At 37.1% G+C, this 25,082-nt stretch overlaps 3 protein-coding genes across 3 annotated transcripts; 1 reads left to right on the top strand and 2 right to left on the bottom strand.

The window, feature by feature from the left end:
* Positions 1-770: 770 nt before the first annotated feature.
* Positions 771-4,074, bottom strand: LOC140016772 (probable serine/threonine-protein kinase PBL3). Its single transcript, XM_072070570.1, has 6 exons — positions 3,870-4,074; positions 2,420-2,769; positions 2,204-2,339; positions 1,862-1,998; positions 1,626-1,749; positions 771-1,533 (listed from the first exon to the last, which is right to left on the bottom strand). The coding sequence occupies exons 1-6, from the start codon at positions 3,931-3,933 to the stop codon at positions 1,085-1,087; spliced, it is 1,260 nt and encodes a 419-aa protein (XP_071926671.1). The 5' UTR covers positions 3,934-4,074; the 3' UTR covers positions 771-1,084.
* Positions 4,075-10,229: 6,155 nt separating this feature from the next.
* Positions 10,230-13,935, top strand: LOC140016929 (UDP-galactose/UDP-glucose transporter 3-like). The gene is made up of 7 exons (XM_072071209.1): positions 10,230-10,526; positions 11,172-11,269; positions 11,367-11,497; positions 11,990-12,020; positions 12,562-12,665; positions 12,799-12,920; positions 13,315-13,935. Exons 1-7 carry the CDS (start codon positions 10,423-10,425, stop codon positions 13,721-13,723), a joined length of 999 nt encoding a protein of 332 aa, XP_071927310.1. The 5' UTR covers positions 10,230-10,422; the 3' UTR covers positions 13,724-13,935.
* A 1,982-nt stretch (positions 13,936-15,917) lies between these two features.
* On the bottom strand, positions 15,918-21,052 carry LOC140016899 (transcription factor MYB124-like). The gene is made up of 12 exons (XM_072071037.1): positions 20,777-21,052; positions 20,603-20,649; positions 20,454-20,510; positions 20,273-20,345; positions 19,906-19,961; positions 19,603-19,782; positions 19,334-19,518; positions 19,006-19,151; positions 18,520-18,662; positions 18,221-18,441; positions 17,989-18,134; positions 15,918-16,656 (listed from the first exon to the last, which is right to left on the bottom strand). The coding sequence occupies exons 1-12, from the start codon at positions 20,903-20,905 to the stop codon at positions 16,546-16,548; spliced, it is 1,494 nt and encodes a 497-aa protein (XP_071927138.1). The 5' UTR covers positions 20,906-21,052; the 3' UTR covers positions 15,918-16,545.
* Positions 21,053-25,082: the final 4,030 nt, after the last annotated feature.

The raw sequence follows: 25,082 nt of genomic DNA, 5'->3' as shown, positions 1-25,082 counted from the left end.
ACCTCCCCTGAGGTTAGGTTTCTAACAGTCTCAGTCACCTCCCCTGAAATTTGCAAAATATCAGATACTTCCCTTAAACTTATAGTTGGAGTAACAAGATCAGCCCATGTCAAAAAAATGAGCATAAAAAAAATATTTTGAGGAGTGAGATGATATTTGTGTTCCACATATGCCCTTTTTGCTTATCCACAACTTGAGCTAAAGCAAAAGCAAAAAAAAAAAAAAAAAGTAATAAGTTGAATCAGATAGAGACAAAAAGGAGATATGTGGAACACAAATATCATCTCACTCCTGAAAATATTTTTTTAATGCTCATTTTTTTGACATGGGCTGATCTTGTTACTCCAACTATAAGTTCAAGGGAGGTATCTGATATTTTGCAAAGTTCAGGAGAGGTTTCTGAAATTTTCCCTTAAAAATATTGTTGACTCCTTCAGCCAACTTTTTCAAATTACTTAATAATTGGAGTTACGCTTTTTGGTTGGCATACAAGGGAGGTCATTTACGTTAAAATTTATGTCGTGCTTTGGTTGACTTGACCGAAAATTTCACAATATAAAGAAAAAGAAATTCTAAATCAAAACTAAACTTTATGCACCATGTCCCGACACTGTCGAGTTTGTAATCAAACTGGTTACTTTCATATCTGACTTAACTCGGGTTCACTGGAACATTTTCCCATATGCCAAAACTGTTTGAATAGAGCATTGTTTGAGGAAAAAAAGAGGGGGGGGGGGGGGGGGGGGGGGGACTGAAACGTGGCATGGATCTCCAGATAAAAATACCATCTGTTAATTAAATAGGAATATCATACATATGTTCCAATCCGTTTGGTAAAAAAAAAAAAAAAAATACATATGTTCCAATCTTATACAGACAAAGAAGCTTAGCCTTAGCTTAGGATGGTGATGATACATTCTACAAGTCTGGTATATCTGTTGCACTTGCACGTACAAAAATCCTGTGGAACCATAGGAGCTGCAAAACTACTACATAGAACAAAACCTAGAACAAAATTTGGAATAGAAAGGGTAAATAAAGGAGGAATGTACATGGGAAGCCTCAGCTAGATGCATCTTCTGACTCATCTCACGCGTGGGGACTTCAGTTGAGTGGGCAAAGGGGAAGCACAAGGAGTCATATTCAGGGGTGAACGATTTTGTTTCAGAGAATGGCGAGCAGGGTCAGGCGATGCTTGATACTCTGATGGAGAGTGTTTTAAACTTTTAGGGCTTGGGAGATCTTCTAGTGCAGTTAGAACATCGGTCATGCGTGGCCTAACTTTTGGGTCGGGGTTCAGGCACTGCATGGCAAGGTTAGCAGCTGTAAATGCTCCTTTCTGAGGGTACTGGCCTTCCAATTTTGTGTCCATTATTCTAAACAATTTTCTCTTGTCACCTAAATATGGTTTTGCCCAGTCCACCAGATTCTGCTCCACACCAACCTTGCCTTTATCAACAGCACGACGTCCAGATAACAATTCAAGCAAAACCACTCCAAAGCTGTAGACATCACTTTTTGCCGAGAGTCGACCTGTTTGTTTACACACACTTTATTACACAAATTCGAACAATTTATCATCCTATATATCTAAGAGAGACGAAAAGAGTTCGTCTATGATGTACCTGTAGCAATGTATTCTGGTGCAGCATAGCCGTGTGTTCCCATAACTTGGGTGGATACATGAGTCCTATCACCAGTTGGCCCTGCCTTGGCCAAGCCAAAGTCAGACAACTTTGCATTGAATTCCTGCAATTTCAAATCATAGTTAGCACCAAACGTAGCAGAATGTAAGTCCGTTTCAACAAAACAGACCATCTTTCAGTTACTGAATTTAGTAAAAGTAGGCAATTCAGTATACCGAGTCTAAAAGAATGTTAGACGCCTTAAAATCTCTATATATCACTTGTTCCTCAGCATCGTGCAGGAAAGCAAGGCCTCTGGCAGCACCAATTGCCACCCTCATTCTTGTAGCCCAAGGGAGAGGTTGCGCTCCTCCTGTCATAGAAACCATAGGTTGACGCATCATAATATGTTCAAGATAGCCACCAAAGTCGCAAGTGATCTAACAATCTGAAGATGACCCCATATATCACATAAAACAAGCCCAGAGGACCGATAAACTTTAAAATCACTTTTATGGTATAATGGGCATCAACTAATCATGTTGTGAAGAAAAAGTTCGTTACAGTATGAATCATACTTCTAAATAAGTGGTTCTCCAAGCTTCCTTTCGGCATGAACTCATAAACCAAAAGCCGATTGTCACCTTCTGAGCAATACCCAATGAGCTTGACAAGATTTGGGTGATGAAGTTGCCCCAGATAATTGACTTCTGTCTGCGGATAATCTTTGCATCAGTGATTAGGCCAAACATAAAGCCATCGAAAATTAAAACAAAATTGAAAAGGAAACATACCAACCACTCTTTGTGGCCTTGGAAACCCTCGGGCTTCAGTTTCTTGACAGCAATGACCATTCCAGAGCCAGGCTTTGAAGGAGTAAGAGTCTGCTCATCAATCCATCCTTTAAAGACATAACCAAATCCACCTTCCCCAAGAAGACTGTCAGGTCGGAAATTTCTTGTTGCATTCCTCAGCTCACTAAATGGAAAAGATTTAACATGGGGGGATGACAATATCTCAAATTCGGATCTTGGAGTAGGAATACTGTCAAAACTACCGCTTTTTCCACTGTACGATGGAAGTGTTAGAGTTGAAGGTGCAGAGGAATTGCTAGTCTTGCTGGGGATTCTCAATGTCTCTGAAGCTGGAGGAAAAAGAAACCAAAAATATTGAGATGGTTCAGCTGCTTTTACTGGTGATTCAGAAAATTAGAACTAGTCATTGTAAAATATATATATATATATATTTCTCCAGTCATATACAGCAAAGTTACATCATTTAAGAGACATCAATGTATTCCGGTCGCTCTGGCTTTATTTCTCTTCCAGTGTCCCTATTTCTGCTTCCCAATCCAATTTTCAGAAGGCATCAATGATCATAGGTTGCTTGTAGTAAAATGGAACCTAATTTCCTTTGATTCTAAAGTGTAAATGAGGTCAAGATAACCTAACCATTTAAAGCAAGGACAACGTAAAAGCTTGTTATACAATTAAGCTTGTCTTAAAGACATCAACAAACTTCTGATCCATTCATGTCTAAAGATTAAATCTTTCAACAAGAAACTAGCCCTCAAACCATGTGATGCAACCTGATCTTTCAAAGATATGACAGCTGAAAGTGAGCCGGAATTGAACCAGCAAAGCCACTAAATTAAGTTAAAGCTCGTGCCTAAAATTGAGAGAAGCAGAGCCAAGCATAACTCCAGCCAGGATACCCAATGTTCAGACCCAAGACAACTCAACCGACCATGCACCAATAATTATAGAAAAAAGGGGGAGCCGGATGATAGAACAGGTTCTCGAGCATAAACCTAAGAACGAATTCATCGGCTTTAGACCTGACCCTTCCCCTCCTCCCCAGAAGCCCAAAGCCCACCAAAAGGGATAGCAGAACACAGAGTTAAGGACAATCAACAAGCAAAACCGAGCGCAATCAGAACCAAAAGGGAACAAATATGAAGAACCCATAGACTCGAAAACAAAACAAGAGATGAAGAGGGTAAATCCTGCTTTGCTTAAGCACGAGAACATGAACACCCACAAGCCAGAACCAAAGTCAAGCCAAAAAAAAAAAAAAAAGAGGCAGAGATATTGAACAAATACTCGTAGAAAGATGTCAACTTGAGGACGATACAGCGCCCACAATCCAGAAAAACAATACTATATCAAGAACCAAGATTATAACTTTCTTCCAAAAGCCCATAAACCAGTTTCAATCAAGATAACAGAGAACTGAGCAAAGTACCAGGAAGGGTGTGGGAGCTAAGCGTGGCATCAACTCTTGCTGAAGAACCTAAGCAATTTCCCATCAGATGAAATGGAAAGAAAAAATAATCAAAAGAATACAGAAAAAAAAAATCCTTTCTTGACAGCAGTCCACTACTTATTGTTGTGAACTGAAGCTAATGGCTCAAAAGGTGGCGTAGAAAAGTTTGGCACGAGGAGATAGATAGGAGTATTAGATAGATGGACAGAAATAAAGAAGTGTTAGAGAGAAGAGGAGGTGATATTTTGTTTAAATATAGAAACGATTACTTTTAACTGAGGATCGAGGGGCAGCACTGTGCTGTTAAAATTATTCCCATATGAATAGAATGGAGAGGAGAAAAGCGTGGTAATACAGAAACAAAAATTTTGAGAAAACGGCGTTCAGTTCACATGATACATCATCATTGACGCGATAGAATTAGTTCGTTGGAGTTGGAGTTGGGGGGGAATTTTTACTGGAGTGAAAAGAAGGAAAGAGATGAGAAAGTGCAACGAAAATGGGAGGCAGGGTCAGGCAGCCACCTTCCTTGCTAGCCTTTTAGGTGTAGTTTCCTTCCCCCCCCCACTGGTTCGGTCCATTCCAGAAAACGACAATTGCGTGTCTCGACTCTTACTTCACTACGTGTCTCTCACTCCTCAATCCCCTACATTTTTGCTTCTCTTCTGTTCTTTTTATTTATTTTAAATTATATAATTTTCTCCCATTTTAAGAGAGAAAAAACAAAATTTCAATGATCTTGGATTTCCCGGCGGACTACCCTTTTTTGAAAATTTCAAGCATCCAGGAAAAGAAAGCCAATAATATATACACTTGGCTAAAACGTCGACCAATCATAAAGATCTCTGATGCATTGACTGTACGCCATCATCTCTTCTAAATTTTTATTAAAAAAAAAATGAAAATTTAAGCGGTGGTTAAATTTGCCTCTTTTCAATCGTGAATGTTGTGGCATATATCAATTGGATTTTAAATGTGGTAGTAGTTCTTTTTTATTTGCGAATTATTACCAAAAAGAAAACAAAATGATTACTGCTTTAATTTGTTTCTGGAAAGCAGCGAAGTTTAGAAAGAATGGTTATATTCTTGTGTGCAATCAATAATGTGGTCCAGCTGCTGTGTACGGCGGACAGAGGGTGAACAAAAGTCAAGTCAAGATGCTGCAACTCTTTGCCACCCCAAAAAAAAAAAAAAAGGGTTGCCAAGATGATGCTGACATCTCATCTACATCATCTTGCCCATGTCAAAGAGGCCAAACAAACGCATTAATCTCACCCGGTCAAGATGGTGTAAATGTACTGAGCACATTAATTCACAAACAGGCCTCGGTAATTATCATAAGTTAGTACTTAGTAGTAGTAATTGTCAAGTGGGGTTGATTATTAATATTGCCTTGTTTGGATTTTAAATGGTTAAGATTGATTTTGAGCTCAGAAGCTCGAGACATGTGATAGAACACCCTTCAGTTGAATAATGTTCATTTACATGTATAGTATATAAGTTTGGATTATTTTTCTACCCACTGACTGACAGTTAAATGCACGATACATAATTCGAATTTGAATTTGAAAGCAACGAAAAGAATTGCAACATGGAGGCGCTTAAATCAGCAGATTATCCTCGCGTAGCCTGGGTTTGATCCGGTCAAAAGGGTTTAGACTTTGCAGTAGTGGTGATTTCCAGAATAATGCATTTATTCTTGCAGGGTTAGCTTCGAAAAAGGGCAAGAAGACTCTCATTTGCTGCTAGTTATCTCTAGTAGCTTGCGGAGTTCTTCAAGAAGAGGACCAATTTAGTGTTGGCGTGCCATTATTGACGCTCATAACTCGTAAGCAGCAGTATCAATTTTATGTCAAACACATTTTATTCCTTCCGTTTACTTTTACCATCATGCGATCATGTCAGCTTACCAAATTAAATTGGTGATTTGAGGCTCGAAAGTCAATATCAGATGTCGACTGTCGCTCAAAATAATTTCACCCTTGAAATGGTTAGAAGCTCGAAAGTCAATATATCAGCACACTACATATTTTTGCAATTAATGTATTCACATTACAGGTCACTTTTCAGTGAAAAAAAAAATTCTTTAAACCTATTATTTGAAGTTAAATTCGCTCATAAAGAGGCTAATCCCACAGAATATTTTACTTTCACGTCGTAAGATAATATGCATACTTTCATCTCTAAACTCTAAAGATTTTGCTAGTTCTTTCAAAAAAAAAAAAAAAGAGAAAAAAGAAAAGATTTTTCTAGTCAAATTGGGATAGCTTTTATGTGTATCATACACCGATCAAGAAAGACAATCATTCGTCTGTTGTTGAACAAAGTTCACCCGTCAAGTTTCTTTCAATTTACCAACAGACAGCAATTTATTTTAATTTGCAGCAGCGCAGCCCCAAAGTCAAAGGCATCTGCCTATTTCACTTTTTTTCCAAACCTTTTTGTCTTCAGTTTGCATTTCTGCACTTGGGTCCGTCTTGATTTACTTCTTGAGCCATTTTCCTATTGATTTGCTCTTGATCCCAGATGCTCCAAGTCTAAGATGGTGATTGAAGTCTCCTAAATTTATTTACCCCAAAAAAAAAAGGCTTATGCCCTTAAAGCTTTGCCTTTATGATGTTGTGGATACAGGAGCCTGGCTGGCTGTATTCATGGTTGACTTGGTCTCGAATTTGGATGACTTGGCAAATGGTTTTTAATGTATGGACCAAATCAAGAATTATACGAATCTGGCTACCTAGTAGCATAAATTAATACTACCACACATCGGATCGGAGTGCACTAACTTTATGCTCTTATTGGAGTCACCATTATGGTCAAAGGGAATCGAAAATTGCAAATTAATTTCGTAGAAATGACATAACATCCTTGGTCTGCTGCATGCTATTTAGTTAATTACATATTTCTATATTGCTGATTCCTGCAAAAAAAAATTAAATTTTTTTTAAATAAAAAGAACATGAAGAAATTTTTTTTTTTTTTTTAAATTTTAATGGTAAAACCGTCGATGTTTGGTGATCATATTAGACTCCACTAATTCAGAGTCGAGCACCATGAGTAGCTTCCGAGAGAGTGATTTGCCTTATTTAAGGCATATAAACTCCTTGCTACTTGACTCAATAATCATGGATAAAGAACATAAAGATAATCACTACTTGCGGCATATATACCTCTCACGGTTATTTGTCTCTGTAGATAAGAGTGTAAAAGTTTCTTTTGGCAGTGTTTGATGATAAAAATTCCAAGTGATTAGATTCAAAACAGCTCAGCCGTGACGTTAGCTTGAAGTGGGGTTAAGGGCGATGTTTCTCCAGCACTTCTGGTTCCAGTCGAACGTTACGTTGCATCAAATATAATAGGTTCAGCAGTTCGAGTCTATTTAAAGGAAAAACTTGCAAATGAGCCGAGTCGAATCAAGTCAAATTTTGATTTAGTCGAGTCGATCCTCAACTCAATTTGATAAAGTTTGAAGTCGATCTCGAACTCGAGCCTCTTAAATACTTTGAGAAATAAAAAGTATTTATTTTATTTTTTTAAAAATGAATAAAATATTTATTTTTCTTAATAATTAATAAAAATATTAGATATATATAATTTAGTATTAAAATAAAAATAATATATATAATTGAATCGACTCGTGAGCTAACCAACTGAGCATCTTTATATTCAACTTGATCGACTCAAATTCCACTCGAGCTTTGATCGGCTCGCAAGCGGTTTGATTCGTTTGCAGGTGAAAATCCAACTGAGGCTAAACTGCTCCAGTAAAAATTGTACGTCTGCTTCCCTCAGCGTTGAAAAATTCATTCTTTTCCCAAAAGATTCCAAAAGACAGCAGCAGTCGAAGAAGAAGACCATCATATTATCGCGGACTAATTCTTTTCCTTTAATAAAAAGGGCTTGGAATGGACGCATGAGAAAAAATGGGTTGCATTTACATTTCAAAACCCCGAAACAGAAACTATAAGTAATAAAAATGAGGAAACAGGAATACTTTGCATCATATAATTGTCGAAGTTACTTATAAGGCTACTCTTTAACTGCGAACTTTCTCAAATTGACTGTGATTCTATTTCGGTATTCTTATATTATAGGCATTTTTTTTTCCTAAATTTGAGAAAATTTTATACATATCTATAACTGTCAAAATTGCAGTGAGTAGAATTCATAAATTAATAGAGACTAGTAAAGCAACAAATTTCCGATCACTCCGAACCCTATTCACACTGTACCAGTCATTGAGAAATAAGCACTGTGCATGGTTTGACTTGGTTGCTTTATAAGATATGTTTGAAACTGGGCCAGATGCCGTGGACACGGTCTGCATGGAGCCAAGAAGAAGATGAAGTTTAATGAGTTGATGTGAAGAGTGAGGGTGGGGGTGGGGGAGAAGAAGGGGTGGACTCTAAATTATAAATTCTCTGCGTTTGGCATATTTGCCGAGTCCACGTTGAGACTAGTGCCGTATGGGGCATCATAAACTAAAACCTCTGAAAAGATCGATGACGCGGACTCCGAAAGTTGGGTTTGGATTTATAAGTTCTTGGAAGGACCTCAAAAGTTGCCGGCTTTTGAAGTTTCTTCTGAGAGTTAGGTTCATAAAAAATCGAATTTCTAACAGAGAAGTTTCTTCTGAGAATTAGGTTTATAAAAAATCGAATTTCTAACTTCTGTTAGAAAAGGTCAAGAAGGGACTCCGAAAGATAGATACCACAAAATTGCCTCATACCATGTATTAAGAAGAAGCTTCATCAGTTGACTAACAAACATATGCTTTGTTGATGCAGAAATTATTAAGTAGAAACCAACCAATCAGATGGGGAAAAAGAAAGGTTAGTGGAATGCAAAAATTAGTACTACCACTCATATCTAACTCTACCACTCACATAACTTCATGATAATTGGCTGTATTAGGCAAATGATCATGTGACACACGGTGGCAACTCAAACTCGATTCGATATTAAAAATCACAAGAAAATCATAAACAAAACATGCACTATTGTACGGTTTGGAATTTGTCCCCTATTGTCTTTAACGTCAAAGTTAAAATATTTATAAAAAAAAAAAAAAAAAAAAAAGAAGACACTTCAAACTCGATGCTTGAAACAAATTCGATTTACTTTTTAGAGTATAATTCTGTGAACTTGACAAAATTTTAGAACAGAGGTCTCCTCCTCCCTCATAGTTTTGGATCCACGTCCACCCACTGATTATGGCATGACTAACTCACAGTAGTGTTGGATGCGGCCCTCTCTCCCCCCAACACCAAAATTGAAAATTCCGCGGAAGCGCAGCCTAAGAGCTGGCTGCATAAGCACTGCTGTCATATATTGTTGGCGAAACCAATCCCAAAAAAAAAAAAAAAAAAAAAAAAAACACTAGACTTTTTATTTCGCTAGTAATTTTTTCTTTCTTTTTAAGGCCGTTAACAAAAAGGCGATTAAAAATCATGATATTTTTAAATTTTTTTGAAAATTAAAGAGAGACCTCAAACATTATATATATTTTTTAAAAAAATAGAGGGAAATAGCTTGGGAATCAAATCAGCTACCTAGCTCGACTCAATCATGATCTACTTCCTGGCAAGGGTTTTTTTGGAATTTGGAAATTGGAAGGCTGTATGGACTGGGCCACTAGGAGCTTTCCATAAGCCCATTGTTCGGAGGACTGATTCATATCCCAACAAAAGGACATGAACAGGTGCTATATCTGCACTTGTTCAACCCAAAACCGTAGGCTTAAATTGGCCCAACATACTTGACGTCCTTATTTTGTTTCTCTTCCTTTAAAAAAAAAAAAAAAGAAACACCGAATGTGTTTGGATAGAGTATTATTTAAAATATTTATTATAATATTTTTTAGATGTGATGTATATAAAATATAAAAATAGTTAAAAATATAAAAATATGAATTAAAAAATATACTTACGATGCAAGTGAAATATTACGTAAAATAATTTAGCAATCCAAACACACTTACAGGTTTTTGGTTAGAAAAATAGTAATTGCCTAGTTGGCAACTGAGCGTCTAAGAAAAATAGGTAAAAGTAATATCCTAAAGGAAGAGGAAATAAAAAGGCAAACTCGCCTGAAAATTCCAGGAAAAAAAAAATGGAGAAGGGGCAAAAACCTGAACAAAAGAGAAAGGGTAGGAGGTCCAACTTCCAATTCCCGTGCAGCGTTGCATTGTGTCACTTCGGCCAATTAGATCTCAGCATGGACTTTCAAGGCCCAATAATATGCTTCCACGTGTGAGTTCAACGTAGAATTTTTTACCCCACACCCTTCCCTTCATATAAATTCCTCAAACGACAATCCGCAAGACAAATCGTCGTTTCGCTCCATTTTTTTTTCCCAGTTAAGTATAAGTATAATAAAAGAGAAACTCGAAAAATCAAAATTTGGGTATAAATTCTGTTCGAATTTGCATGATCGTCGAAGAAGTCGCCAGACACTAGACGTGGCACGCCGGATCTGTTATTTCCGGCGAAGTTGAGGAAACTTTACTAGTGATTCGACAAATTGACTAATAATGGAGTCTCATGGCGCCGGACTCCACCGCGTATTTCTCCTGGCCTTCTGCGTCGCCGGAATTTGGTGTGCGTATATCTATCAGGGCGTCCTCCAAGAGACTGTGTAAGCATTCTACATTTCCTTAGCCCTGTTTTATGGTTGAAATTTTGTGATAGGAATTCGTACTTCTGTTAAGTTCGTTTATTGTAGGACGTAGTAAAAATTTGTGAGAATTCATTTTAGGAACATTTAATCAGATATATGTACCTGGAAAAATATGGCATTTTGAAGATGATAGTAAAATGGCGTGATCTTTGGTACTCGAAGATATACATTAAGGTCTAAAGATATCCTTGACCTCCTTAATTTTCGTAGAATTTCGTGAAAATTTTAGGAACTTTAGGAGTGCATCGATTCTGCTTTCATAATCTGGTACTTGAAGTTACATATGCGTCAAGACATACAAAAATTAAAGGAAATTCAGTGTAACAAAGTAATTAATGGTAAGAGATTAAGGTCTCGCATAAAGTTAGGAACTCTACTGATGGATATCAGTCTGGCTAAATGCCACTTCACAGTCTAAATGCCACTCTACAGATGGATATCAGATGGAATATTTCTCACACATTGTTGGGTTGGCTGCACAAGCAGTAGCATACGTGCATTTACTCTGTGGTGTTCTATGCTACTTTAGATGCTGAAGTAATTATTCATGAGAGCTGTGTTAGTGTATTATTGTTGTTGATTTTGGTCAATATTCTGTTTTAGATCAACCAAGCGATTTGGGCCGGATAAGAAGAGGTTCGAGCACTTGGCTTTCCTCAACTTGGCACAGAATTTAGTTTGTTTGATATGGTCCTTTATAAGTAAGCTTTTAAATTACAATTATCTGTTGGAAATTGTGGAATATTTTGATAGTTGATGAACAGGAAAGTAATCAGCTTTACTTTTCTGATTATTTAGTGATAAAGATTTGGTCCAACGGCAAGAGAGATGGTACTCCCTGGTGGACATTCTGGAGTGCTGGAGTTACAAATACAATTGGACCAGCTATGGGCATTGAAGCATTGAAGTATATCAGCTACCCCGGTCAGGTAATTTTGGTTTTTCATGGAGAGAATGTGTGATGCTTCCTTTCATACTTTATTCTGAACCATGAATGTCTAAACTTGATTGGTATCCACCTTATCTGATCCCATGCTTTGATACAGTTTATACATCTTAATAATTTCGTAACTTGTTTAAGCACATTTGCCTTCTGGTCACTCCTATTCTGATAACATTGCAAATCTGGATATCTTTCAATGATTTTTTAATTGTGAATTCACCATTTATGTGGACAATACTCTGAATTTGATGTGTTTATAAGATCATTACAGTGGTTGCATAAAAAGGCTACCGAGAAAAGTATTTCCAAATGACTGGAAGTTTGTTTACATGATAGGCTTTTCTTCCAATGGTTTTTATATATAGGATAGATTTGAACATGATAAAATATTAGCTTTTGAATCAAATTGCATGTTCGTGTTTCTAAATTACAAGGACGAAGGGTATTTTGTGCTTATGCAATTTGTTATTGTTTGCAGGTCCTGGCTAAATCCTCCAAAATGATTCCAGGTGGGCTGCATTCATTATAATACTGAAATCTGTATTCTGCTGAAAACATTTGTTCAAAACCTTTTAGATGACATGTCAGGGGCATGCTAGTGGAACAGGGAAGGGATCCCTGAAAATTTATTGTCTTTGTCCCTTTCTTTCTTTTGCATTTGGGATGCAGGCTTTCACTTGAATTAGAGGAAAAGTACTGCATTTTTTTAATGTGCCACATACATTTTGACAATCTGAAGCTTCAGTTTTGAAGTGGGCATTGGCAAATTTTTCCAGTTGGGAATTTTGTATTTTTTCCCCCTTGGTTGTCAACATTAATGGGCACATGTATTTTTATTAATTTAGTTTCCTATAAACCATTTTGATGATGAATTGATGGCCATTGGTGCTAAAAGTAAGCCTTGTATGGTCATGCGCATCAACAGGAGCAAAACTTTTCTTTGTGTAGGCTGATAGGCATAATGAGTACATTTGAGAAGAACCAGTAGTCTTTTGAAGTTTTCTTTTTTCTTTTTTATTTTTAATTAAATCTGGACATGTCTTTATGCAGTGATGCTGATGGGTACACTAGTTTATGGCATAAGATATACATTTCCTGAATATGTTTGTACACTACTTGTTGCTGGTGGAATATCAATGTTTGCTCTTTCAAAGGTGAGTGTTTGACACAGAAATTGGTAATAAATTGCCCTGCTTTCTCTTCTCCTCTCTCCATCTTGGTAGATGCATACATTGAATGAGTTTGCGTTGACAACCTGCCCTTCACATTTAATTTTCCTGGTTACAGCCTAGCTCAAAATCTATCAGCAAGCTGGCACATCCTAATCCTGGACTTGGTTATGGTCTATGCTTTCTGAATCTTGCTTTTGATGGATTCACCAACGCAACTCAGGACTCCATTACAGCAAGGTATTTGGTGTGAGAGTCTGTTGTTCCTTGGGCAGAATACTTGCACATCTTTCTCAAAGTTTTGCATTTATAAAACAACTCGATCATAGAGAGTATTTTGAATGAAATCATATTCATGTTTTGACATCATATCCTATTATGTTTCTTGTGTTCCACTGTTGCATAGTACTCCTTGCTCAAGGAGCACTTTCTAAAAGGACTACCTATAAGTACAAAGAAAGCCACACAGGATGGACTTTCCTGTATTAACTGATCATTTTCATACATCATGTTTCAGAGAAAATAGAACGCTTACTAACGTGGCATCCCAAAATTTTGTCTCTTTTTCCTGTGCCCGATATTGATCAGCCGCTCGTCCATAACTCCACATCTAACTGTGCCTATTTTGGTTCAGGTACCCTAAGACAACTGCTTGGGATATCATGCTGGGAATGAATTTATGGGGTACAATTTACAACGTCATCTTCATGTTTGGTTGGCCACAAGCTAGTGGATACGAGGCAGTTAAATTCTGCCAGCAGCAGCCGGAAGTGGCCTGGGACATTTTGCTCTACTGTCTTTGTGGTGCAGTAGGCCAGAATTTTATCTTTCTAACCATTAGTCGATTTGGTTCCCTAACTAACACAACTATTACCACTACCCGCAAGTTTGTGAGCATTGTGGTGTCTTCAGTGCTCAGTGGCAATCCAATGTCTACAAAACAATGGGGAAGTGTCATCATGGTTTTCTCTGGATTAGCGTACCAGATTTATCTGAAGTGGAGGAAATTGCAGAGGATGCAGAAGAAAAAGAAGTCCATGTAACCATGGCTCTCATTTTGGATTTAAGACGTAGGTTTTTTTTTCCTTTTTTTTAAAAATATTTTCATATAGTATGTGGTGTAAAAGCGCTCGCCTTTTTTTTTTTTCTCCCTTCGCATATAGTGCTGGTGTAAACGCAAGCCTAACTGAATGCGCTTGCAGCAAAGAGAATGTATTGGAATAGTATGATTATTAATATAGAATTTTTGGCTCTAGCTCGATTTGGCTCTTAATTGTTAATTATGACCGACTTCCATACCTCTTGGCTCGCAATAATCATGATAAGGCTAAACTCCCATACCCTTTGACTTGCAATAAGCATGATAAGACTACTAGTTGCTTATACTTCGTTCCTTTCTCTTCCCTTCCGTGAGCTTGATATAAGTTGATAGAATGGCAACTTGCAAGAATATTGAGATGCAAAAGGGCAGATGGAGGGCAGGAAACGATGAATTCATGCTGAATCCTTGGACAAACCTTTTATTCTTCTGTCATCGATTTGCTAGCAAAAAATCAAGGCAAAAAAGGGTGTGGCATTTAAGCGGTTTCTTTTGCCAAGATGATCAGATGGACGGCACTGTGTAATCTTTGAGAAAGCCACCTGCCGCTTTATTTTCACGTAGTTTTCGAATTCTGCATCGTAGGTGTTCTGTTACATTACAACAGAATTCGATGATTCTCTCACGGGTAAGCTGGTCTTTAGTTGATTCGCATGATAGTGGCATGATTAGTCTCTGTGCAATTCATGTCTAAATTGGTGGACGTGATCATAGTTCAAAGTTGCGGTGGTGGTCGTGGCTCGGACTGTTTTACATTGGTATTAGCATATCGGTCGTGATTTCGGCAAGATGTAAATTTTTGAAATATTTAATATTCCAAAAATTGTAAAAAAAAAATAATAAAAATTTGAGTTGACTCGGAATGATTCGAGGCGATTTGGCTGTTTCTATCCGTCTCGGACACGTTTCGACCGAGTTCTCAGTGACTCGATCGAGTTCTCGGCGATTCATTATCTCAGAGTCATCTCATCCCGGTATCGGAACAGAAAACTCTGTTCTGGTGACGACTCGATCGAGTCTTTGAACCATGGATGTGATTGATTGGATTGGGATATCGTAACAATTTAATGTTTTAATGTGGTTGATCCTCAAAATGCCAGCAAAAATAGGCGAAGCAATTCTGTTGTCTTCCTTTACCTGCATCACTGGTACAGAATCAGGAGTATTATTACATTGACTAATCATGGAGGAATTCACATTACTCAGAAGTTGAAAAACCATTTCGCTAGATCATGGTTGTGTTTCACTTTTGTTTTCTTGCTTAGGAGGTCGGCCCCTCTTCCATGTCTTGTTTTTGTAGGCTAAATTGAAAGCTATAAAATGAGCAATACAAAATTAGTAACTTTTAGGCAAGTTGCTAAGAGTGAGCACTAAAATTTGAACCCAATATTGGCCTACCATGCATAGATAATGGCCATTCAAAACTAATTTAAGCAATAAAACCTCATGTTTCATTTACCAGAAGAAAGCTTGGATGAACACATAAATTATTAAGATATTGGGTGGAAACATGGTGGACCTGCAGTAATCTTTGCACTTGCTCAAAATTGTTCAATGAGTAAAGATCTAATCATGTAAACTTGCTCGAAAGAAGTCGGTGGCGTTGAAAAGACTCGTATTTACTGGTTTATCCTTCCAATCTGCATCTTTGAAGTGGCCATTTGAGGTCAAATTAAGTCCTTGAATGTTTAAGGTGGATTTTGAGGTGAGTGACTGCCAGTGCTTTGCTCAACTTTAATTTGTACAGCGTTCCCTCCCTCTTTTACCAGTACCTTTTGCTTTTGATCATGATCGCGTTTGTCCACCACCAACAACCGCTGACCAAGTTAAATAACAGACTTCCTCAGACCCCCTCTTCCCCACTAGATTTCCCCGTCCCTGCATCAGAGACTTTCAGAAGCTTTCACAGAGAGAATGAGGGAGAGAGGAGAAATTTCTCATGTCATGGCTAGAAATATGCACGAATCTTGTAAGAATTCTTACCCTACTCTTATGCCAAGGTTTTGTTCTTCCTGCATTGCACTTTTCCACCTCAATTGGGGATTTTTCCAATTATATTCATTAATCTGTTTCAGGTTTCTTTCGTTAGCTCTAGCTTCTCTGTTACAGAAGCAAGATAATAGACATGAAGAAATGTCTGCGCACGGGAACCAAACTGCATTCTCCACTCCAGTAAGTATAGATCACATTACAAGTAAAATTAAAGTAAAGAATCTATAAAACCAAGAAAAACTTCTGGAATACTCTGCACACCTTGAAAACAAAGAGTCCAATACAACTGGTTGAACCTCCTTTGCTCCTTTTTTTTTTCTCCTCTTATGTTATCAAACTTCTCTATAGAGGGTAATTCTGGCGAGGTGCCGCTTTCTACTTACACTATAATGACTAGGGAACTATACTGTATGTTCTGTACAATTGGCATCTTCAAGGCCAAAACTCATGGGAACATCGAATACCAAAACTCGAGTCCCAAAACACAAAAGAATTAGACACGATACTCGAGCACACAGGAAGTCTATGTGAGTATTAGATAGATTTACTCAGTAAAAAGAAAAAAAAAAAAGCTTAGGGCAATCTAGAATGTACCGTAACATTCTAGAATGCAAAGCAGAACCTCATAGGCCTTCTGCAAAAAACACAGGTCGATATGACTGCTATGGAAGCAAAATGAGCTGAAAAGTCAATGTAAAAAGCTCCATTTGCTGAAAACTCTAAATAAGCAGTGATGGAGGTTCTGAATCAAGGGAGATGGATCAGTGAAATTGGTCATAGGCTTTGAAGGAGAGCCCTTTTGCAGGCTGGAGGTTGTGAAGGATTGGTGCTAGGAGTTAAGGATGTGGACTCCATTCCGAGTGCTCTCAATAGGAAATGCCTTTCCTGCAAAACACATGGAGTTATTACTTTTAGCAATAAATCATACTCACAGATAAAATATTAGACATGAAGTGGAAGCAGATTAGCACAAAGTTAGTAATTTGTACTTTTTCAGTCTGAACAGCTCCAAACATTAAAAGGAATATCCATCTTTGAATTTCATGGAAAAGAAACAACAGATTTCAGAACATACCGCTTAATTTAATATCAACTTTATGATCAGTGAAAAAGAGAAAAGTTGTTCCGCTACAAGAAAATATTGTATGGTCAAAGTAAACTGCTCAGTGAATTAGCATTTTTCATAGGTAAAATATCTGATGCTTTACACTATTAAAAAGAAAATAAACAGTAAAATGCAGCTAGAGATTGATCATAATGTGGAGAACTGTGAAGCGGAGTTAAGTTTGTGAAAGAAGAAAACCAAAATGAATAGAGAGGGTAAAATGGGATCTTGCTGCTTACAGGCTACAAACAGTAAAGCCTATTCTAGAATGTTGTGAGTAATGAGTCCATGTTTTTTAAGTAAATCATTACATTAACAAACCAAACGAGAAGGATGGAAGATGCTCGCCACATAGTATCCATCAGGGGCAAGTGACAAAGATATATCATACATTGTATCCTAAATAACTCCAGGAAATTCCAAATTCTGCGTGATCCTCATTTTATCTCTGACATTAGCAAGAACTAGACACAACAACTGTGCATCTATTCAATACTCTGAGGCAATTACACTAAATCCTGATCAAGAAACCCTGCTGGTCAAAGTACTTTCCTTTTAAGGTAAGTCAAATTAAAAAACATATCATTTTCACTGTAATTGACTCATTTCAAGTGAATGTAATAAGCTGTTTGCTCTGGAGACATTCAGTACTGTAACGAGAGCTAAAGGCACAACAGTTCTCTTTCCTTTCCCTTTTAACTAAAGTTCCTGAAGGTTGATTTTAAAGTCTGCTTCAGAGAATTTTACTGATACAAACACTAGTGGAACTCAAGGTTACAACATATTGGTCCTCAGGTGCAGCTTTCAAAGTACCTAAGTGCATATAACTTGTTGAAATTCATTGCATAAAGATGTAGGTAACTCATACTCAGTGATTTTGATCAGAAGTAAGCTAGTTTAATTTTCTTTCACTATTCAAACTGGAAAGCTAATGGGGACAGTTTTGATTGTTATATCATGGTGTCATATTGAATTTTGTATAAACTAGCAGATTTAATGTTTCAAAATTTGGTAACTGCAGTTGGCAGTAATTGCTTCCTGTAAATTAATACAGGTCTACTACAGCAATACTGACTTAAAGTAAGACAATGTACAAACTTCAGATAACTCACACTTTCTGAAAATTTTGGGCTGGGAATAGTAGCTGCTATTGTTCGGAACAGTGGAGTCTCTTGAAGAGGGGAACCGAACTCTGTAGTTGAAAACCCGCAAGCAAGTACACCATCAGCTTTTAGTTCATCACAATCTGGCATGACATCTGATAAAGCTAGTGTTAAATTCTTCTGTAATCTACTAGAATAGAAAAGGATTAGTCCAGAAGAGGCATAATGAACATCTTTATACCTTTATCTGTAGGTTCACTGCCTAACATTGTGTTTTCAACTTTAACAAGCTGATGCTGATCACCTGCATGAGTTGATTGTGATACAGGTCTGACATCCTGATATGGTGCACATAGCTCAGATTGACATTGCTCCACTTTATCAAGTGGTAAATGTGATGGCAGAGTTGATCCAGTACTATACTCAGAGCTGCCTGAGGACTCTTCATATAAGTCAGGTTGCCTGCACAACCAACAATTTAGAAACCATGGTGGTGATAAAGAGATCTGAAGTAACATTCCATTGGCCTGGTCTGTTTACCTCCATGATGCTTGATTGCCCTCAAAACTACCTTGTAAATCCTCAACCAAGTCCTTGAGAATGTCAAGTTGAACATCCATGTCAGAAATTCTAAAGCAGAATTCATCACTTTCTTTATTTTGGTTCAAGAAGTCCTGAAGAACCTGAACGCACATATACTCATGTTAGAAGCTGTCAAAATAACATACATATCTGCTTTAATTACACAGCTCAAGCCAATGGTGGATGTCTCCATGGGATTGAGGTCCACATTTAGACCTTTGTTTCTCAACACTTAGGTACGATTTTACTGAAAATACAATGTTTCATATTTTAAACCAAACATGAATTAATTTCTTTGGTTTTTTAAAGAGGTCAAGTAGAACTTTGGTAAAGGCACTTAGATGTGATTATCCCACTTAAGGAACTATTTGTCAGTAAACTTTAAGAAAGCGTACAAATCTATTCGATGAGGGATGTGATTTGAAAGTTGGATATGCAAACTACCTTCCAGGCATTTTCAAGGCTCTGATCCGTACTGTCTACGTTAACTTTTGCAGCAAGTGAGCTGAGTAATTCAGCTTGTTGCATCAATGCGAGTACCTTTGGATCATCCTTCTTGAGAAATGTTCCTTGAATTTTGTTATTGCCGGCTGTTTGAAGATTTAAAAAGATTGAGTTAGAAGATTAGTTTCTCTGATTTCAACTACTCAATTTGGTGATCAATACACTTTCAAGCCATCCATTTCCTTCCTCTGGTAGTGATACATGAAAAACCTTCACTGATTCGATAGATTTCTACTACCAAATAAATGTAAAGACTTTTAGGATGTACCATCAGTCGGAGCCTCTTTGACATCATTGCCATGCTGCTGAGTTGACAAGTTGCTTCCACTTTTGTGTATGTTTTGAGCTAGTACTGCAAATGGAGGTCTAAGCAACTGACTACTTGTTGCGCATTCGCCAACTAACTCTTCTTCACGGTTGCAGCTCTCAGTGGGATCAGGCATGTGGGCTCTCCTAAATTACAATAACAAAGCCTTAGTATTTAGAATGTGGTTGGAAGCTTACCTAGAAATGTGAAAATTACTGCACTAGTTTTACCTCATCTTCTTAAGGGGTCCTGCAGCTTCTGATATGCCATTTGTACTGAGACCACTTGGAAAGATAACTCTTTTATTGTTCAAATTGATATATGAAGTGTTGTTCTCTTTCGCTAAGGCTTCACGTTTTGCTCTCTTCTTACAGAGGGTAGAGAATCGGTTCTTCACGGCATTATCAGTCCTGTTTGTAGAGACCAGAATTGAGCCATACTGGTCAATACCCTTATGACCAAGACTAAATTGTTTAGAAATACAAATTAAAAAAAAAAAAAAGAGCTTCTTCAGTAAATCAAACTCTCTTTACCTGCCTGAAACAACTTTTGCAATTTCAGTCCATCTGTTGCCAAATATTTTCTGTGCCTGCATGGCATCTTAAATTTCAGATCACACCATCCAATAAGAAGGGAATTTGTCATCCAAATTAAAAGGATCAGATTGATGAAATTAGCAATAAATCTTAGATCTAATGTCATTTGAGGAAAAATTGAAATATTTATCATATATAAAAAGTCAGAGAGAGTAGAAGAAAAACAATATCAATAAAATGACAAAAATAAAATAAAAATTTGAATAAGAACTGGAAAGGGCATGAAGTAATGCATCAAAGCAGAAGTCCAATATGATTATTAGTCGAACATCAAAATCAGAGCTCCTGGAGAGCGTCACCATACCTCACACAAGAGCAGGTCTTCTTCTGGTGACCACCCACCTTTCTTGAAATCAGAGTTCAAATAAGTGAACCACCTGCATCATTATTGTCATATCAACATCACAAACCAAAACCCCAAAAGAGTACCCAGTGTCTTGGATAAATGCCTAAAATCTTAAGGTTCTTCTCAAGTCTCAGCCCACCTTCTTCTGCATTGCCTGGTTGTTTTATCCTTGAACTTCGAAGCAATGATCGCCCAACTGCACCCACAACCGGAAGTATTAAGAATCAAATACGAGTCATCAAAAACCTTTTACACCTCAAACAAAGTAAAACCAATAAAAATCCCTACTTTTCTGTTCCATGGATTCTAATTTGCTCTCTCAATATATCATCCTCCTGCAACCAAATCGCATCCATTCAATTAAAATCAATACAATAAACAGAACCCACAACAGAAAATCAAAACATGTTACCGGGATTGAACTTTTACTGAAAAATGGGATCAAAAACTGTAAAAACAGACCTCTTGGGACCAAGAAACAATATGTCTTTCTTTCTGCTTTGGCTGCTGCTGTTGCTGTTGTTGACTAGTAGCAATTGCATCATCAGTAGCACCAGTATTACTACTTGGCCTCCGCTTCACAGTCTGCATCGTCTAAACTGTTTGTCCAGCGCCGTTTCTCCCCCGCTCTCGCATGCTAAAGTAGTCTTTTGGTGAGTGTATTATATAAAAAAGAAAAATGACCAAGGCAAAAAGAGAGAACTGTTTCACTCTCTTTTCTCTCCTCTTTTACAGAAGCAAAAGAAGGAAACGGAACAGCTCAAGCCACCCAACCCCAAAAAACAAGAAACGATAGTACTGTTGGCCTTTTGAGAAATACGCTACTACTACTAGTAACCCTTTAGGCCATTTGCCTCGGATTCGAACTTTTCACAACAACATTAACGGAATCCAAAATTTAGGATTCAGTTTAAGAAAAAGCAAAAACACAAGAAGTAGGAACTAATATCACTGACACCAATCCATATTCCATACGAAAAGAAAAAAAACGTATCCTAAACAAAAAAAATTGTTACGTGCCTCGAGAAACGTGTAAACAAGAGCCAAGAACTGGGCGGTGATCGAAAATTAGATGGATCAAAGAAGAAAAGTGTAACGGAACGTGTGTATACGGTGTTTGGGAATTTATTTTGTTTGAAACTGTAGATGACTTTGATTTTCTTTTTGGTTAGGCAATGGTGTGGATTTCAATAGAAATGGATGGATGGTTGGAGTTGGACGGATGGACGTCTCTGTCCAAGAAAAATGTGGAAATGGGAATTTTAAAAATAAACAACGGATCCCTGGGTTGGGTTAGTGCTTTTTGAGCGCGGGTATGAAGGGGAAGTTTGAAAAATAACGCTGAAACCCACGAGACTATAATTAATAGTTTGAGTAGACCAAGCAACCGCACACTCCCACTCACACACTTTCACTCACTATGCCATTGGCACTATTATTATTATTGTGTGTTCTTTTCTTCTTGTCTCAATACATCTCTTTCTTGAATGAATGTACTTTTTTTTTTTTTTTTGTGGCAAATTTTTGATCTTTTGAATGAAACATGTCAATGTTCGTGAGCTAACTGTTGCACTATCACAGGGAAGGGATTGATTGGCCTTTCAATTCATTTCAATTTCAAAGTGTTTGATTAGTTTGGGATATTTTCGTCTTGGGCCATTCATGTGTGTGTGTGTGTGTGAATTGAGTTAAATGAATTATTGAATGAATAATGCAGGCAGTGGCTGCATTGCATGGAGGGATATGTTTTTTTTTTTTTTTTTTTTTTTGCTTTTGCTGTTTTCCTTTTCTTTTGCTTCCCATCGGGGGATCCACAAGACAGAAGCTAAACCCTGCCATGGGTGCACAACCACGTGAGAATGGGGGGATGGGATGATTTGGCAATTTTTTGTTCATGGCATTGCGCCTGCAGCACAGGCTGGCACCATTTACTTCTCTAGATAATAATTTCTCAATAGAAGATGAAAATACTTCTCTGTCTGCCTTTCTTCTTTTCCTCTTTTTTCAGGAGAAATGGACTTATTTGTAGAGATTTATTCTGAATTCAGGTCTAATATTTTATCATTTGTAGGGGAAAGAAATATTCTAATACCATTTCAGTCTAACTTAATCAATACAGCCATTTTGGTAACCGTTGATCTTTCTCCTCCACGGAGGGAGCATTCTGTAAACGTAAAAACAAATGCTGTCATGCATGCAGTTTTTTTTTTTTTTTTGTATATATACGATTTTAAGTTTAGCCGTTGGGAAAAAATACATATAACAATCGAGTTCAAACTCAGTATCAATTAAACTATTGAGGTTAGTTCGGTGGTAAAAAAAAGTCTATTTCTTAAAGTTTTCTCAAATTCAATGTTTAAATTCTGGGTTTGACAGTTCAGAATAGAAAGAGTGTGGCGAGTTGGTGGGAGGGTTTAAAAAAAAACTCCACATCAATTATCATTCCTGATTTCCTGCCATATTTACCTGAAGGACACAGCTAAAGGTCAATTTAGTCATTTACACAAGACAAGAAAAGTTTCAAACAATTTAGTCGTTTGTGGAAAAAAAAAAAAAAAAAAGTAACCAATTGAGTGACATCCGAACAAAGTCATTAAATTTGTTTATTAATTGATTGATATTTACAATTGATGCGTTGAGTTTTTGAACAGATATCAATAATAAATACATAAATGACCAAAGTTAAAATCGTATGCTTAACCCATCTCTAGTATCCAAATCACCTAGCATTTTTTACAGCGATGCTTTATTAAAGAATTACCAATAGAGAAGCTGATTGAAATTTCAAGGCGAGCGTAAACATTGCACAATAACAGAGAGAAATTTCTGACCAAAAACAAAAAAGTTTTCCAAACTGTACCTTTTTTTCTTGAAGTCAACATTTCTGTCTAACGCGTATTCGGATAAGGGTAGTGTAATAGTGGAGATGATGACCCGAGGCTATTAGTTTGTCAAAATTTCACTTGATTTATAAGGCATTTGAGACTACTTTTCTGAAGCCTCGGCAGCGTAAAATACTAAAATGTGGTTCTTTTGTGGGTACCTCGACCAGTTGATTATCTGTGTTTTTTTTTTTTTTTTGGTTTTTTGGTTCAATCAATTATACTACTCTATCTCATCTCCAGCAGAAATGAGAAATATACCCGAATAACTAGCATACCAACTCATGTATCTTTCTACCAAAAGAATACCACTAAACACTGCAAGATTCTTTGAACCATCTTATGGTCAGTCCTGCATGATTACTGAAGAATATTATTTATTTGAAGTATTATTTAGAATAATTATTGTAGCACTTTTTTGTGATACGATGTATACTATGTATGTGTACGTGGGATAAAAAGGTGATTGAGAATATAAAAAAATAAATTTTAAAAATGTGTTTATAATACAAGCGAAATATTATTTGAAAAAAAAAAAAAGAGATATTGAAATGTTACATTGTACATGGACATGAATCACATAAAGTTACATGAATACGTATTAACTTTGAACTATGCTATGGTTATTGCCATGATTCAATTATCTGTTTGCGTTACATTTGGAAATGGTTAATTCTTTTATCTTTTTTCGTTTCGTTTTGATATATTAGTAGGATACATACACACACAGTTGTATAGTAAGCACTATTTTGGATCCATGGTAGTAATTTATTGCTAGTGAATTGACTCTCTCTGCTCCCCTGGGTAGTTCGGCTGGGACTGGTCGTCCGTAGTTATAGCAAGGTCCCAGATTCGACTCCCACATGCTATCGTTGTTAAGTATTTTTGGAACGAAACTCTGTCTAATATGGGGGAATTAGCCTCCGGACCTCTGAAAAAAAAAAAAATTGACTCTCTCCATCTAAGGTAAGCTATGATCATGTCTCCATGCTTTGCTTCTTCTCGCACTGTACCGTTGCAACATCCAAATCACGATTTATTGTGTCATTGTAACGACTATAATGCACGTTAGGATTTGTCAATTAGAAATTTCTCAAACCATCCAAGTGAGTTGCAGCAAACTTTGTCTGCTTTTAGTTTGATGTAAACATAGTAGCAGTATTTTCCTATTCATTTTGAAATTAGCTTGTGTGGGGCACAACACAGCCGGCCACTCTTACTAAACATTTAAAGTTTTGTCTTAAATCCAACGATAAGGCCCTCCACTTACCGAAAAGAATCCATATTTATTTATCATCTAACTGAGGAGCACCAACGTCATAGAATGGAAGGAAGACCCGTATGGAATTAATCGTCATCTCATTTTGATAGTAATACTCTAGCATTAGCCCTTTATCTTTTTCATTATTTATTTGGCAAATTTGATGAAAGTCTTTGATCAAGACATAATTAGGCCTAAAACCCATCAAACTTGATATCATTCGATGATGCCCTTTAGGTCTCTAGTCCGGAATCTAGAGCCCTAGACTAGACCTGACTGTCCACCCAATAACGGTTTATGCTGGCATCCATTCCTACGTGGACCTGAAATTTGACCGCCAAGTGGAAAGCACTCTCATATGGTGTCCACCTATTTAATCAAATTGCATTTTGCAAAGGGTGGAGCCCCGCCCAGTCACGGCCGGTTCCAGCCTCATTCGTCTCTTTCTTGATGGCGAAATGTCCCGCCAAAGGAGGCATTCATGGATTCATATTTCATGATTAAACAAAACCACAAAATCAATGTGATAGTACTATCACCTAATATCATGGACCCTTTTGTGGGAATATCCATGGTTCCTGTACATCATTTTTTGCTCATACCGTGCTCTGTAAAATGTTGAATA

The sequence above is a fragment of the Coffea arabica genome, chromosome 11c (assembly GCF_036785885.1).
Source record: "Coffea arabica cultivar ET-39 chromosome 11c, Coffea Arabica ET-39 HiFi, whole genome shotgun sequence".
Classification (NCBI taxonomy): domain Eukaryota; kingdom Viridiplantae; phylum Streptophyta; class Magnoliopsida; order Gentianales; family Rubiaceae; genus Coffea; species Coffea arabica.
This window is presented reverse-complemented; position numbering and strand designations above follow the sequence as displayed.